Source organism: Ptychodera flava, chromosome 6 (assembly GCF_041260155.1).
Source record: "Ptychodera flava strain L36383 chromosome 6, AS_Pfla_20210202, whole genome shotgun sequence".
NCBI classification, from domain to species: domain Eukaryota; kingdom Metazoa; phylum Hemichordata; class Enteropneusta; family Ptychoderidae; genus Ptychodera; species Ptychodera flava.
Genome location: NC_091933.1, coordinates 27,424,127 through 27,441,723, shown reverse-complemented (window position 1 = coordinate 27,441,723; position 17,597 = coordinate 27,424,127). Strand labels below are relative to the sequence as shown.

The 17,597-nt window shown below is 38.6% G+C and overlaps 1 protein-coding gene across 13 annotated transcripts in view; it reads right to left on the bottom strand.

The window, feature by feature from the left end:
- LOC139135365 (serine/threonine-protein kinase B-raf-like) overlaps positions 1 to 17,597 on the bottom strand; it is a 68,689-nt gene that overhangs the window by 27,883 nt on the left and 23,209 nt on the right. For 11 of the 13 annotated variants that reach the window (XM_070702725.1, XM_070702715.1, XM_070702717.1 and 8 more), the window contains exon 2: positions 10,826 to 10,927. In XM_070702725.1, the coding sequence (XP_070558826.1) occupies positions 10,826 to 10,927 (102 nt within the window). Of the gene's footprint in view, positions 1 to 10,825; positions 10,928 to 12,865; positions 13,093 to 17,597 lie in introns of those variants that run through there. The other 2 variants (XM_070702727.1, XM_070702716.1) reach the window with 2 other exon arrangements.

Here is a 17,597-nt window from a genome sequence, read left to right as displayed (position 1 = left end):
GGCGGCCATATTGGATCGTATCACAAAACAAATTGACATGCATATCTATGACATTGGTCAATGTCCTTGTACCAACTTTGAATAAAATCGGTTGGAACATGCCTGAGTAATGGCTCTGTACATGAAAAAATCGTAATAAAATGGCCGCCTGGCGGCCATATTGGATCGTATTACAAAACAAATTGACGTGCATATCTATGACATTGGTCAATGTCCTTGTACCAACTTTGAATAAAATCGGTTGGAACATGCCTGAGTAATGGCTCTGTACATGAAAAAATCGTAATAAAATGGCCGCCTGGCGGCCATATTGGATCGCATCACAAAACAAATTGACGTGCATCTGTATGACATATGAAGTAATCCTTGTACCAAGTTTGAATGAAATCGCTCCAGGCATCTCTGAGATATCTGCGTGAACGGACGGACGCACGGACGGACGCACGCACGCACGCACGGACGGACATGACCAAACCTATAAGTCCCCCCGGACGGTGTCCGTGGGGACTTCAGGCAAATAATGCATACCGGTAACACTGCTCCCATGACAAAGTACACCTGACATGTTCAACTGCAGTTCTCACAGACATCACGACGCTTACACACGCCCGATCAGATCAACAGCAACATTTTCTCTGCTTTCTGAATACCGTTCTATTTTTTCCCTGCCAGGATTTCTGTACTTTATCTCCGCTGGGTGGCAAGGACCAAATTATGTCATAAATTCTCCTTCTATGTCACAGCCTACTGCATGATCCAGAATTGCCATGACACCGGCCATTAAAAGTATCCACATATGTTAGTCTATCTTGGTATTTCCAAACCACTTCAACCTGTCCTCCGGAGTACAAATTTATCGCCGGTATAATTTTATCTCGCTGGTGCTAATTATAGCAACACTAATGAAAAACTATCTTTGAGAGGCCTGGTGGGAGACAGACCTCATTAGCATAATACCGTGACTTCCATGTCAGCGGCAGCACGTCCTTCGATCCGTTATCCCACTTTCACATTCCCGTTTCTGATAACAAAGAAATTGTTGGAAATGCCATTTTAAGTACGTGCAATAATGTGGCACCTGCCCCCCAGACGACCTCTTCTATATTTAGGCCAGAGCAGCTAGAGCTAGCCTAGACCTGATTTCCAATTACGAGGTTATTTTTATAACCTCACTGTAATAGTAGGAAGAATTTTATCCCAACTGAACTGAAAACAGAAAATTGCATCTCATGTGGCATAATTGGCCATAAGTCTGGTCCTGTACCCTGCATTTCACTTTATTATCCTGTTCAGATTGCATAGATGGCAGTTTGTCTTTTGAAATCATTTCTGTGCGAGGGTGATTTCTAAAACTGCGATGTGCCAAATGCATATTTAAAATTCAAGGTGCCTCTCTAAGCAGAGCACTGCGTAGCTACATGCTGAAAAGAGATGTTTCATACATATTTTATTGCCAGATAAAACAATACAATACACAGGGAACATGTGCTATAAAATGTTAAAATTGAATCAGCATGTCCTGGGAATTAAAGGGATCTGAATCGAATGAGGCTGTTTCTGAGGAGATGTTTTGTGAAAAATGAAGAGAGAACTGTTCTGTTACACACAGGATTTCTTCTACGTTTTTGATTTACCTACAGGCATTCACAATTCGTGACTTTGCATTTTGGCTGCTTACTGTATTTTCAAAATTTTGGTGAGAAAACGTACTGTGTAGAACAGATAGTTAACGTTTCTCTGATGACAATTTGTGCTGTAGAATGTCATGTAATGTCAAGGTTCTGTGTATCCCTGTTTTTGAAGGCTAATAATACATTTTGATGATTTTTTTTGACTGTTTTTGTTTTTTATGTAATTTCAAATTCTTGTTCTACTCCCCATTGCATGTTGAAACAACTACAGTACTTTTCGGCTTGTTAATACAGCGTCTATAGTGTAAAAATGCACTGTTAGTGTTACTGTATACATTTGAATTCCAGTCCGGACTAGAATTCACTTTTCAACAATATCAATGCAGTTTATTCTTGTACTCATGTTCTGACAAGTGAATTCTGGTCCCTATTAGAACACACCTTGGGCACAGATATTCCGGCTTTCAAATTTTATCAATTCTCTTCTGATCAAGCACTTGTGCGGGGTCTCATTTTAAAGCTCTTGGTGTAAGAAAAGTATCCACCGTCTTAGTGTTTTGAAATATAAAATTTTATTTTTCCCCATAGAGTTAACACAGGGATGGCGGCCCTTTAGAATTTCAAATATCAGGGAATCATGGGTAATTTGTTTCTCTAGTACCAAATTTTGCATGGAAACTACTGATTTTTATTGTTGTTTTGGTAAGCTAATGGTTGAAAGTTTCATTAAGGAAAGTTTGAGCAAGTTTAAGTCCTTCACTTTTGAGGCGCACACTACCTTGAATAGTGCTGATCGCAAGGGACGTCACTTTTCTCTCATTAATATGCAGAAATAAATATTTGTCCGCATTTTCCGCATAAACTATGAAAATAAAACCTGCTAGTGTTACAATGGCTACAAAAAATCACACTAATTCATATGAATTTATGGTTTAGACTACAAGCCTTGGAACAGGAGCTGTGATGATGTAATAATGATGTCAGGTGTTGTCAACTGGGCTTGTCAGCAGACAGTCTTGTGACTTGCCAACAGCCTGTCAGGACACCAACTCACCTGTCGAGGGACTACCGAGCTAATTGAGAACTGCAAAATGACTTTTCTGGCCGTTCACATGAACATAGTACTGTGGTATTGGGTAAGAAGAGAATGATGAGCCAAAACTCTCACAGAGCAAATTTCAAATCACCCATTCCACTGTGCTACACAGCATTTAAATTCTTTACTCTTTTCATAACTGCACACCGGAATACTTTATACTTCAATGAAAAATTACCATCTGTGGCAGGGGGCATGCAAACTTTGAAAAGCCACATCTTGGTTTTATTTTTAACATTTGCACGTGCATACGACCGAACGACCAAGATTTGTTGATGACTGATGGTCAAGCCATGGGGCAATGAACAGGATGGTAGTTATGCAAACACAATCACCAATGATATTCTGTTTAAGGTAGAATGCACCTCGGGGACAGACATTCGGACTCTCAAACTTTTACAATTCTCTTCTGATATACCACATGTTGGAGTTCATTTTAAAGCTCTTGGTGAAAGAAAACTTTTCACCAGCTTAGTTTTTCGAAATTCGAAAATTTTTATTTTTCTCCATAGTGTTAACACAGGGATGGTGGCCATTTTGAATTTCTAATATGGGTAAATCTTGGGTAATTTGTTTCTCTAGTACCAAAATTTGCACGGTGACCCCCTATTTTTATTCTTGATTTTGAAAGAGAATGATTGAAAGATTTGTTAAGGAAAGTTAGAGCAACAGTTTAAGTCTTTCACTTTCGAGGTGCATAATACCTTAATATAAATTTTATTTCAATGTAGGAATGATCTGAAACGATGTTGATGCAAATTTGCAATTTTCTTTGTAGTAATATGTTTGGTTAGCTTCAAACGGACAATGTTGCCGGCGCCTGTAGATATTTTGTGAATGTTACATCCTCTGAGATGTAAGATCAAGTTCTGCACCTTTACACATAAACTTCCTACTGGGGTGTCAACCTAAGTGGCAAAACACTGAGCAGGTAGAGAAAGATGAATCAGACGTAACAAGGGCTACGGCTACGGGTTGCTGTAGCATGCCAAAAGCCTTGGTGAAGAGTTCAGTTTACATTTGACAAGCTTCATATCGTGATTCGCCATTGTCTGAGTTGATGCATGATTTACTTGAAAGTATTCCATTTTTCTCGCGTCATTACAAAAATATGCTGAAAGACATGACTTTGTACCTTAAATTATTTGCCTGGTTTCAAAAAACAAACAAGACGCAATCACGTTCACTAGGATTGTCTCCCACTTTGGTGGCCGCTCACAACATCCCCAACAGCTATGACATCACTGTCACCATGGTAACAGACTAAACCGCTGGTGATCAGTGGCATTACATCAGAGGTAAACAACCTGAGCAGAGGCTTAGTCAGGTATGTAGGTTACCATCCTTGATGGAACTGGGCACTCCTGACGTCAATGCGCCAGACGAGAGGAGAGTGCCCGGGAAACTGTAATCTAAACCTGCTACGTAAACTGTAAACTATAAGCCACAACTGACGGTACAGAAACAGAATCAACAATGGGTTCAGACTTCGGTTACAGATGTGTCTAAAGAGTTTGTTTGTTTGTTTCAATTTTGGGTGGGCGGAGGGGCAAAAAGGAACATCTCAGATTTCCTTTGGCCAACCTTTGGCAGTGTCATGGAAAAGAAACTAAAACCCACAAAACGTAAGAACAAGCATTTCAATACAACCCACACAATCTGCTTTTCATTTATTTTTTAAAAAAAAAGAGGGGTGCTTTTCATCCTTCTGTACTCCAGACACTCCTTCACCTTTGTAAATACCTGTGTGTACAGTTCCCTTAATAATGTGAAATATCTACTGCAGGTGGGGGCAGTTTTGCTGTATTTGGACATGGTATGTCTCCTTCTCTGTGGTGTTGCCGTACGACACCATGCTTGGCTTCCTTGCTAAAACTATGTTTTGGTACGGTTTGCTTACTTTGTGAGTGTATTTTGCCTGAACATTGTTTTTCCTTGTGTTGCCTAGCACCTCATATAATGTAACTGCTCTCAAGTATACCACCGCCTGTCTCAAAATACCATACATAAACGAGAGCATACCGATCTTCAAAAAGTGTATTACTATTACCCACACAGCAAAACTGCCACAGGGTTGATTCTACTGTGGCTAACCCTTGCGACTGACATACCTGGGTGTTCTGTAATTTTGACAGCATATTCAACAAAATTTGTGTCAGTTCATATTGATTGAAGCAAAAAAAACCAGTTGAGCACAATATTCTGAAGACAGACTTTAAATTCCAGTGATGTTGCAAATTGAACCCAGGAAGTCTTTATAACCAGCCCTATTTCACGTCATTCTACCACTATGGTCATAGAAAGGAACGGGACTCTATTTGCAGGCCATACCATACAATGTGAGTTCCTCAACTGACTGGGTCAGTTTTGTGATCAGATATTCTGTACTGGGCCAAGATGATACTCCTATTGCTAAACACACGGCAAGCCCTCCTAACTGCCAAATCATTGGTGTGATCTGTTCCAGTGGAAGCAAATAATACTGACAGTCTCCTGTGGGTAAATTCTATTAGTCTGACATCTGTCTGCAATGTGATTCAGCATTGGTGGTGTGCGATTCCCTGTCTTGGGAAAGGGTGAACCACTTTATACTAGGGGAGTTATCTCTTCTGATCCAGAAGGGATTCTCAAGGAAGGTGACACTGAGGGGAGATTGTGTAAACGTATAGAACAAACACCTTGTTGACTACCACAGCATTAATTAATAGTAGATGTGTCGTGATTTTCAGTGCTTCATTGTGACATGGTTTCCAGTGCTTCATATTTCTCTGCAATGTGTGAGACGCTATCTTTCAGCAAGGTGACACCACATGAGTCTTGTACCTACGCGTTGACTCCTTGTACAATCTCCAGGGGGTCTTAAATTTTAATTTACCTGTATTTGGCATGAATATCTGCCCTGCAAAACAGAATTTGACGTGTGTTGGTAGGTGGTTTGTTGTTTGGTCGATCCTGTGTGGGGGGACTGCCACCATGACTGATGGCTACATTGACAACATTGAGGTGGCTCACTGACTACGGCAATAGAAAGTGTGTTAAAGCTCATGAGAGAGTAGAAATCGGACCTATGATTCTGCCCATTCCACTGCAGGTATAGTGGAACAAAACATGCTGTCATTGTCAATGGCAAATTTGGCAATTGCAAGGTTAGATTTGTCGAATCAAAATTGAAGTGTTCACATATCAAAGTAAGAATTTCTGAGATCTTTTCTCATCGCAAGGATTTTGGAAATCAAAGGTATACTGTCACCTGTTCCAATTTTGCCACAGTTACCATGGAAAGAGAAAATCTAACCAATCACAGATTTTAAGCGGGTGGCCGCTTTTTAAAAACAGCACCCTCACATGGGCATTTTGCATACCAGGAAACGCCCCTTTGACCATATATGGGCATATTTAGATTACAGGTGACTGTATACCTTTAAGTGCACCGAAAATGACAACTGGAAATTAATGAAACTAAAAATGCTCATTTGCTTGAAAATTATTTTGTAGTGCAGCATATCTGAATCAAGGTTAACTGTTTCTCTGAAAAGTTTTGCAAAATGTACCAAAGGTCTTGAGGAGTGCAAAGTTCAAAAATAGAACACAACGGAGGTTTTTAATTCCACTTGCCACCCTGCTAATCATCTGCCCTACCATCTGCTGTCAGTGACTGGTCAGATGATGCCAACAAATGTATTGTATGCAGCAGAAAACAGACGCAGCCAACATATGACTTTTTCTCTCCAGCATGTGACATGTGGACCAAAAATTGGCACGGTTGATTGAAAACTTATTATAGCAACAGATTTGGAGTGCAGATGTTACAACTTTAATACAGACATATGCACACACCAATTTTGGCAATGTAATCCATTTTACAAAACCATCATGCCTTGAGCCAATTGAGTAGACAAATATTAATTGTCTAACAAAAATATCTAAAGTGCATGTTACCTTATGGGCTAGCCTTGAACCACGGGACATTTATCAAACCTTTGTACTATTGATGCCGTGTCACCAGTCAATATTATCCGATGAATATTCAATACTCGAAAAAGTATGGTATTTTACATGTCAAAGGATGTTGTAATAAGGGATCTGATGAAAACATAACTGTATTAACCTTACAGTGAACATAAAAAGGAAACCCTGAATAAGCCTGAAAAGCTATAGACTTGATAATGTGCAGACTTCACTCACTACGACTGAGAAAAGAGAGTAGTAGCCGTTTTGGCATTTTTAGTGTCATGAAAAAATGAGATAGCCTCTTTTAAATGCAACAATGAGGTGAAATAAATTTCTATGGATGACATGTTCAATGTCGGATAAAACCTTGCGGTACCAGCACTTCTACAATAGGGTTCATGGTTTGTCAGCTTTTAAGGTCCTGCATTAACATAATTCTCTGCATGTGGCAGAAATTGTTGAGTACTGTGTAACTTTTCTTGATTATTTGACAGAATCCATAGAATATTGCTCATATGTTGACAAGGTCAAGTTGAGTGAGCTGTTTATCCTCCATGGAAAAGCTGCGTGCAAGTTGCATGTTCAGCTGGTCAACCTGTCATAATCAAACCACCAAAAGATAAAAATAATGACATTGTACAGGGTATGAGATACAGATATCTGCTTTGTGGAAGTGTGACTGAACCTGTTTGCCAGCTGGGTCCTCACAGCTAAGCATGCATGGTGATAAGTCTAAACAAGTTAGTGTTAGTGTCTGATACGATACATGTACTGGTACATTGGAGACAATATATGTACATGTACCTTCAACCAAATTGAAGTATTTGTGCAGTTGCATTATTGAAAGACAAGATTGTCAACAACCACGCACATCTATACTTTGAAAGACCAATAATAAAACAAGCGACCTAACGGCCGATATAGCTCCGCTGTGTTTATGTAGAGAATAACTATTTTTGACACCTTGATGAAGAAGGTGGAAATCTTTGATAGCTTATTTCAGTGGCCAGAAAAAAGTAGTGGTTAAAATATCTGCAAAAGTACACGATTGAAGATTTGAATCTATCACATTGGATCATCCCTGAGAACATGTCAACCAAAGCTATCTGACGAGTAGTTGTTTGAGAGTGAAATTTTCTGACCAAAAATGGCAAAAATTGCCCGAAGAAATAAAAATTGCAGATTTCACCATAATTTCAATAAATCATATATTAAAATAATCCCTTGGAACCTGTGTACCAAATATCAAAGCTGTCAGACTTGCAGTTTTTGAGAAACAAATTTTTTGACTAAAAATGGCAAAAAATTGCCCTTAAATACAAAATTACAAATTTCATCATAATTTCAATATATCACATTTAGTTCATCTGTAGCAACCTGCATATCAAATTTCAAATCTATCAGACTAGTAGTTTTGGAGAAATACATTTTTTGACCAAAAATGGCAAAAATTGCCCTAAAAATACAAAATTGCAGATTTCATCATAATTTCAATATATCATATTAAGTTCATTTGTAGGAACCTGCATATTAAATTTCAAAGCTATCAGACTTGTAGTTTTGGAGAAATACATTTTTTGACCAAAAATGGCAAAAATTGCCCCAAAAATACAACATTGCAGATTTCATCATAATTTCAATAAATATCATTAAGTTCATCTGTAAGAAGCTGTACACCAAATTTCAAAGCTATCAGATGAGTAGTTTTGGAAATACACATTTTTTGACCAAAAATGGCAAAAATTGCCCCAAAATTACAGAATTACAGATTTCATCAGAAATTCAATATATATTACTAAGTTTCTCTGTAGAAACCTGTATACCAAATTTCAAAGCTATCAGACCAGTCCTTTTTGAGAAATACATTTTTTGACCAAAAATGGCAAAAATTGCCTTAAAAATACAAATTTGCATATTTCTGCACAATTTGAACAAATCTGAAGTAGGTCATCCCTTGGGACCTATGTACCAAACATCAAAGCTATCTGACCGGTAGTTTTGAAGAAAAAGATTTTTAAAGATTTTTTGACCAAAAATGACAAAAATTGTCTTAAAAAAACGATTTGAACAAATCTAACTGAAGTCACCCTAAGTAAACTGCATATCAAATTTCAAAGCAATCAAACGAGCGGTTTCGGAGAAGGAGATTTTTTTACCAAAAACGGCAAAAAATGCCCCAAAAATACAAATATGCAAATTTCACCACAATTTGAATATGCTTAAGTGAGGTCATCCAAAGTGAACAGCATATGAAATTTCAAAGCAATCGGACTTGCGGTTTCACAGGAGAAGGCAATGTTGACGGACGATGGACGGACGGATGGACGAACGACAGACGCCAACGGAAAATCAACCTATTTGATAAGCTCCGCGTCGCTGACAGCGGAGCTAACAAAACCAGTGAATAACATGGAATGTCTTGCATTGGTACATGTATCATATCAGAGGAAATCTATATGTCCCAAGCACAGGTATCTGAATGAATTATCAATTCCCTGTTCCTTTGAAGGCCACCAACAAAAAAGTATCCTTTTGAAAACCTGAAGAACAGTGGACCCGATAATTTTTATAGTTATACCGGTACTGCCCTTTTATAGAGAAACAACCCTTATCACTGTGCTGATCCCAGTTTTCTGCAGTTGACTTTTTTCACCTGTGACTACAGGTATGCAGAACACCTATGTGGCAACAAATGCACTATACATATACAGGAAACACGAGTCACAAAACAACATGCAGTCATTGACAATTTTTATTGATTGTTCTATTATAGACCTTTGAGAAACTTTTCTCCAGGGTCTATGGTTCTATGCTGCATCCATAAATACACAACGTTCGATAAAACTGAACCAGGGCTTCACTGTTGTTGACAAATTATTGGCAACATTTTTTTGGGCAGAGTGTACAAAAATAAGGTTTCTATTGATTTTTCCAAAAAAACCCACAGAAAGATTTTGGTGTGTCTGATGTTTCTCTTGCATGAGGTATTGACCAACTTGCAGCAGCACATTGGCCTTGTTTGTACAGTGCAGACAGCTATTACCCTGGGAAAAGAAAGACACAAACTTGAAACAAACTCAGAAATCTGAAAATGTCATCAGAGATTAGCATTTCGCACATCTGCTGTAAGCATGAAACTCCAGCTCAAAGATGGATTACAATTTCCCGAACCCTGATTTCATTTTAATTTGAGATGCAAAACATCACCCAAGTGCAAATCAAGAGTGTTCAATTACATTAGACACCTGAAGCGCCCTACTTTCTGTTTCCAGCAAAGATATGCGACCTATATTTACTAATACTGTTCGCTGTAGTTAATATAGCCATTTCAATCACCTTGTAAATGGGACACTTTTGCAGCGTTGTTATTGGCTAGCCTGTTCCTCATCAACCTTGATGATAACACAGGCCCTGATCAGCCATGAGCAAGTCCATGGGTTACTACATGTATGTATGCTACTTGGAAACTAAAAAAATCCCAATTGTGTGAGAGTAATTCTTTTGACCGCGGACTCATTGTCCACTTTTGTCAGGATCCATTATAAATATTGAAGACCTGTCCGGCACCTTCCATCATCAGAGATCCCTGGCCTCTTTGCGGCAGCAGTCAGGATAAGCTGCCATAGCTTGACTTTAGGACAGCTTTGTGAAACAGAAACAAAGATAACGCAAACAAGAACAGTATGTCAACAAGCTTCCATTCACAAAGTTGTCCACATTACTGCAAAATTTTAGGCCAATGACCACTCTCCATTGATAATGATTCATTATTAATTTGCTTGAACTGAAACAATGCACATTTATACACTTTGCATAAAGCAATATTATTATGGAGGACATCCAACATTACAGATGTACAGAGTACTAACAGAAGTTCCAATCTTTGGCCTGCGCAATGAAAATATGACTTGCGAGTACATGTATTCTATCCCGTTGGGCTTGTCTCTTCCAAATTCCATGGAATTACACTGGACGTCAGTGCTGCGGTATGATCAACCCACCATGGTATGTGTGTGGGTGTTGTTTGTCAAGGTCTTACAATGACTTACCTCAACATAGTGTGCAGGTAGGTGTTGTTAAGACCCACCATCTTGGTATGAGTGTCTGTATGTATCATGTGTATTGGCGAGGTCTGCAAGTGACTTACCTCAACATAGAGTGCAGGTGGGTGCTGTTTGTCGCCAATCAGTTTGATAACTCTCTTGATTGCCTCTGTGGTGATGTTGATGAGATTCTGGACATTCTTCAGCTGCAAGTATCAACAAAAACATAACAAGAAAAAGAAGTGTCAGAAACAGGGTTGACATAACCAATATTCCATACATTTATGCCAACTGTAACTAACCAATCTACAAAGATTGGGTAGCTTTCAATGTTTCTGTCTGATAATCCTGTATCTCAGGTGTGAGTGACTCCAAGTCTTATTTTGGCTGCTTTTTAAAAATCTGATTGAGAAGGTATTCCAAAACAACTGGAGAAAGACTTTTTTAGAGTCTTGCAGGTGCAATGATGATAAAATCCATCTGCACTATAAGCACTTCTGTGAATCCTATTGAAACATGAATTGTGCGCGCACACAAAATACGTGTATTACATTTAGGTAGGCAAGGTCCCGCTACCAGTCTGACTACTGTTGTTTTCTGTGGTAACTTGTAAACGCTCTATGCAATGTTAACCTCAGTGCTGGGTGTCTAACCAAACTTTCACTTTTTAACTGACAAATATTGCTTGATTATGGCAATTTTTAGAGTGGCATTTGATCTGTTTGTGAATATGAATGCAAGTCCTTTCCTCTTTATTTGAAATCTTTCTTCCACTGAGAGGTTTTGCTACTTGCATATAATTTGCATGATGATAAACATTTATGTATTATATAGAACTACATGTAGAAAATATTCAAAGGTAAAAAAATGTATTGTTGTGTTATTGCCATTCAAATATAATTGGTTTTATCAGAAGTTGTGCATCCACAGAAATAATCCTCATCAATGGACAAGTTTCATGACCCCTACCTGACCCCTACATGTACATTCTGGTATTTCTGTTTTGTGCATCCACAGAAATAATCCTCATCAATGGACAAGTTTCATGACCCCTACCTGACCCCTACATGTACATTCTGGTATTTCTGTTGGTATGAGTCCAACAGGGGTTTACAAAGTCTTCATACCAGCCAACCATGTTCATTGACCTGAATTATCATTTTGAATGAAAAATTTGCATTCTGATGACAGAAAAATAATGAATTTGCAACCGGGTGCCAGGTCATGTAGGGGTCGCAAAAATGGTCAATTGAGAACCCTCGTCAGGACGTAAACAATCAAACTCTGAAGTTGGCGGAAAGTCATTGGACTGTCTGCGCACACTCACTTGCCATACCTGGTACATGTACATCTTGTTTACAATTACAAGGTACTGTATCATGCACTCGTAAAAAAAAAATTTCTCCCACAAAATCATCATAAAATATTTCTCATCAACAAAAGCCTAGACCATTTCCTATGGCCAGGTGTCCAGATACTCATGTTAAAGGTCAAGGGGGCCTAATGACCTTCACCTCAGACCTAGGACACAACATGTTTTGATAAGAATTACCAACAAAGCCTAAAAATTCTATTAGGGTTTGACCAGACATCCGAGCAAACAAGTCGGCTTTTTATCCTCCTCTGCTATATCAACACTCCAAAATTGATGCTGCAAAGACTGTAATGTGGTTGGAACAGCTGTACCTTCTACAATAACAATTACACTGAGATGCCCAGTGTAAAAACAGTGACAACACAGATGGCTTGAACAGCTCAATGGGAAAACAAAACACACCAAGCAACTATTCGCATGTCTTCTGTGGATTGAGACTCCTAGGCTTTCTTAATCAAACATTGAGCCTTTACATTGTATATTACAATGAGGATAATCAAGTTTTGGGAATATCAATTGAAATATTTGGAGGCCAATTTCAATGGCTGAGCAAACAAAATTTTGACCTCTATATTAGCACATGCATGTAATATAGTAATTAAATAAGTTACATGATCTCAAAAGAGTCATATACAGTTTGTGGCCCTTCTATCTCACACACACATACCGGTATACATGGCAAGTGTTCCCACTCTGCTACACAATACTATTATACCCTGCTACTATCATGCAGATTTCTTTCCAGAACCCTGCTGAATTCACATCATACCTCGGACTTCATCCTGTGCCCAGAGTTTGACATGGAAGGGACCACGAAGCTGTATCGCTGACTGACTGAACTGCGCCGCATGTCTCGGGTATCTAGCAATGGCAACCTGTTGATTCTACTTCAAATTAACTGATGTACTTAACTCTGAAAACAACCAGCACTCAATGCAAGGGAAACTTGTGAACCGCGGGAAATGTGGCAGACAGCGTAGGGAGAAGCAGCAGTTCCCATCACATTTTTTCATATGACTCAGAATGAGGCCTGCATGTTGGTGCCTGTTTCCTGATTTTTTGGTCATTTTCATGACAAGACAAACAAATTCAGAACATTCCTCTGTAGCCATAATAAAACCAGGGATTCCGCACTTCAAAAGCTGCAGTAGTGTACAGTACCACTAGCCCACTGTAACTGTACATCATCATTAGTTACCATTGCAAATTAGGGCCATTTCTTATCAAAGACATTTTTGGAGCTTTATACTGTATCTGCCTTTGTTTAACCCTTTGCACCCTGACCCCCTTGTACCCTGTGACGTCATCGGACATTTCTGTCCGAGCCGGGTTCAAAGGGTTAAAGTGGTGTGCCTGAATAAAAGCCATTGATCTTGTTAAGCAAACTGAGCAATCTTCACATTGCTCTTATTAGTTTCACCATCCAGCAATGACAAAACACTACACATCAGTCTTTTCTCCAGCTTTATAGACTTCAAATATCCAAACAATGCCAACTGCGTTTCTTTTTTTAGCAATGGCCAAATGGTCAATTGTCCACTTGGTCACTGTCCAGTTGGTCAGTGAACCTGCCAGGCCTTTGACTTTTGGCCTTATGTTTCCTTGTAGCATTACTTCTATCTGCATATTTGAACATGTGTCCATGAACTGGGGGTCACCAGTGTGACTTTGCTTATTTGGGTATTTATTATTGGTTACTTTTGTGTTTATCATATACATGTACGCTTGCACTGAATGATGATATGGTGGCTGTAGGTTTGTTTACAGAGAGTACAGTATTGTGATATGACCCATGCACTGATGGTCATTGTGCAAGCCAAATCAACAAATTCAACAATTTGACAGATCTCCTCCAGAAAGATACCAAAACAGATATAAGACTACATGTAATATTTACATAGTTCTCAAATGAATTTTAGAAGAGATTAAAATTTTCCTTTCATATAACACCGTTGTATGATGTCCCTGTACATGTAACTGTCCTTAAATTATTGCTGACGTGTTGTTGTGAAATATGATTTGATAAAATGAACAAACTGCATGAATCAAAATAGTTCAGTTTGTATTGGGCATTCGTGAAACCAACAGATGGCTAAATTGCCTGACAAGTCGTTTTAGCTAGCATCCTATTTTAGCTAACTTAGCTAAGTGATTAAATTTGCTAATTTAAGATGCCGCCAATTTAAAAACTTTTTCCCATATGGCGAAGATGTCTTTTCAGCTAAATTCACACCTCACTGATTGCAATGAAAATCGAAAATTGCTAAAAAAACACGCAGCTAATTCAAAGTGTTTGACAGTTAATCCTTAAATTCTCCCTTCAAAAGATTGTTAAAGTGGGAAACATTTATTTTTTGAGAATGCAAACTGTGTGTTATTTATTTTCATGGAAGGAAAACAGCATAAACATAGCAAGTATGTTGGATTTGGAGGCATGTGGCCAGTGTGTCAAATAAGTTCTCTCATTATTCTACCATTTGCTTTCAAACAAGAAAAACACATTTTTTTTAAATAGTTTTTTTTTAAACGTCTTTTTTCGGTAGTTCTTGCAATGATGCATTCTCTTTCCCTGAACAGATGAGGAGGGAGGGAATACCAGTGACGTTAGGCATATGGCAGAGATCACCACTCATTGCAGAGAGATATGGAAGTATGTTAGTAATGTCGGCAGAGAGAGAGAGAGAGAGAGGAATGCCCTGTCAGTGAAATGCCCTCTGTGAGATACCACCTATTTTTAGGCGCCTGCAAGATTGTGAAACGCTACCCTGGATGAATTTCACGCACTGCATCACAATGAGAGAGCCTGCCAGGTTACCTCAGCTCTTTAAAAAAGATAGCGAAGACACTATGCTGACGTAACCATGACAACAGGGGCAGTGGCTCTGATTGAAGAGCATGGTAAACTTGGCCGTGCACAAAGCACATATGTTATTGGACATATTTTTATTGTTTTTGTGTATATGCAGTCAACATTTCACAGCGACCGATGGGAACATTCCTTCGGTATCTTGTCAAATGGTAAATTATGCTGCAATTTACAATTTATACAGAAATGTATCAATGACAGCAGAACCTCATTATATAAATCAGACAAAACTCAGCAAAATCCTAATGCAAGATGTTGAATTTTTCTGACATAAACTTCAGAAAACCAAAAATTTCCTGTGAGTGGGCTTTGTTGCCTTCAAACAGAGCTGTTTCTATATCGAGTGAAAATATTGTTAATTTAGGCTGGGGGAAAAAAAAAGTCGAGCCTGTCTGCAGACGTCATCAGCCTGTTAAGAATAGCAACAGAAAAGAATTAAGAGCACTGCTCCTGTCTACGTCATGAGCGTCCATATAAAACGGTGACTAGGTCAAAAAGCCAGCTAATCATGCAGGGATTTAGGCCCAACCAGGCCTAATGAAGCTACAGAAGGCAGTCACTGCAATGTTCCGCGGGCAAATTACCTCGGAATAAGTCATAGTGGGAAAAAAACGCACAAGAGACAGGTAGCCGACTAAGGTTAGGCAAATTTACGTACATGGTATTAAAACTCGCCACCGCTGACGTCATTCCCACCGCCCCACTGTGACATTACAAAAATTATGTTTTGCAATTTGCTCTGCTTTCTGTCTGTTCTCAAGGCCAGCTTCTTCGGTGTCAGGCACTCTCCAATGCTGACGTTATTTGGCAGTCGTGCGATTCAATGCTCTGAGCAAGCATACACAATTTTAGAAGTGTGTGTCTCATCACATTATATCACTCGAAATCGCATTTACACAACACTTTCGGAAAACATCTTTCTCTTTGATTTATTGAATTCTCTACCAGAAAAAAAATGAAATTCTGAACGTGCCAATGGTGAAATTACAAAATTTCACACTATCAATTCTAGTTGACAGAAAAATACCGTGTTATTTCTGTTCAATATTCACAATTGGCAGATTAGGATTATGAAGCAGAATACTGACCTTGGATTTACAAAGGTACATTGACAAGCTGACAGTGGACAGAATAGCAAACAACATGTGCGTGCCGTGTTTCATGTTACATACTCACTATAGCCATCTAAGTACATGTAGTAAATGTGGTCTAAAAATCACATTCTAACCCCTTCCCCTTTCCTCCCCCCCCCCCCCCAAAAAAAAAAACCAAAACAAACAAAAACATGAAAATTGCACAAATGAATTCTACTATCAACTTTTTTCCTGAATTATCACATTGACAAATACAGTTTCTGTTGGACACTGTACTTGCCATTTCAAGCCAGTGGACATATTACAATTCAGAGCTGAATACCTTGTAGACTGAATGCAGAATGTTGAATCTGTGTATCACTGCCAACATATGTGTGTTTGCTGCTTGCAATTTTCCTTGAGCTCAAACAACAAGCTGACTGTTTGTTTTTAATTTTTTATTCAATTTTGGAAGTGATGCCTGTAAAATAGCTTAACTAACATGATGGGTCTTACTTTTTTCTTTTACCAAGAATTTTAACCTCTATGGGCTTTATAACGTTTGTACATATTAAGAATTTATTTAATGTTTGTTATATTTGTCCACATAGAAAAGGCTCTGCCATTACTTTGAGGCCAAGGTTTTTCAAATACTACAGTGCCTTAAAAATGAAAAAAGTGCTGCACCAGAAGTGTGCCTATTAAAGTTACAATGAATGACATATGCCCATATTCACAAACACGAATAACTCAAAAATAAGACCCATTATGCGGTGATTGTGAAAACAATAAAGAAACTTGTACAATGTCAAATTACTATTCAACTATTGTTGATATTTTAGGACAAGAACAACGGTTCCACTTTTGCAACCAACCTTGTATACAAGTTCACAGTGTATGTACTGTATACACGTACCAACAATGAAAGACCTTAAACCTTTGACCCCTGACCCATAAATCAAGGCCTCTCTTTTATCATAATGAACTGAGACCTGACTGATAGGGCCACGTGATGAATACGCACTTGAGTTCCCTTTGTACTTTTCTGGTTTAAAAGTCCTGTGACTGGCTGGCCCAAATGAGGGAGTCAATATTTTCAGTTGAACATAAGAGAAAGATTAAAAAGGAAAAAAATTGGTGCTTAATTTGTTTGGGAAATAACAGCTGACTGAAAGAAGGGTACTTGTACATGCTAATACACCACGATATATTGATCCAAATCTTGGCAAATGGGAACGGCTGAAGAAAAGAAACTCTGCGTGTGATGTGTTTTTAATTCATTATTCATTCCATTCTACTCTGCAAACACACCGAATAAAATCCCCAGCTCAACCTTGACCTTGACCACACTGGCAACTGCCGGCTGTTCTGAAGTGACTATGCTGTGGAGCTGTGATGCGCTGCTTGTTCAACAAGACACCAATTGTTTTGTGGACGTGGATGCCGGATGAGTTACATCATTAACTAAATCAATTAAATTATTTATTTTACCTAATAAATTTATTTATTTTACCGGGGAACAGGAGGAAGTGAGACAAAATCGTGCGTCCAGTTAATAGTTG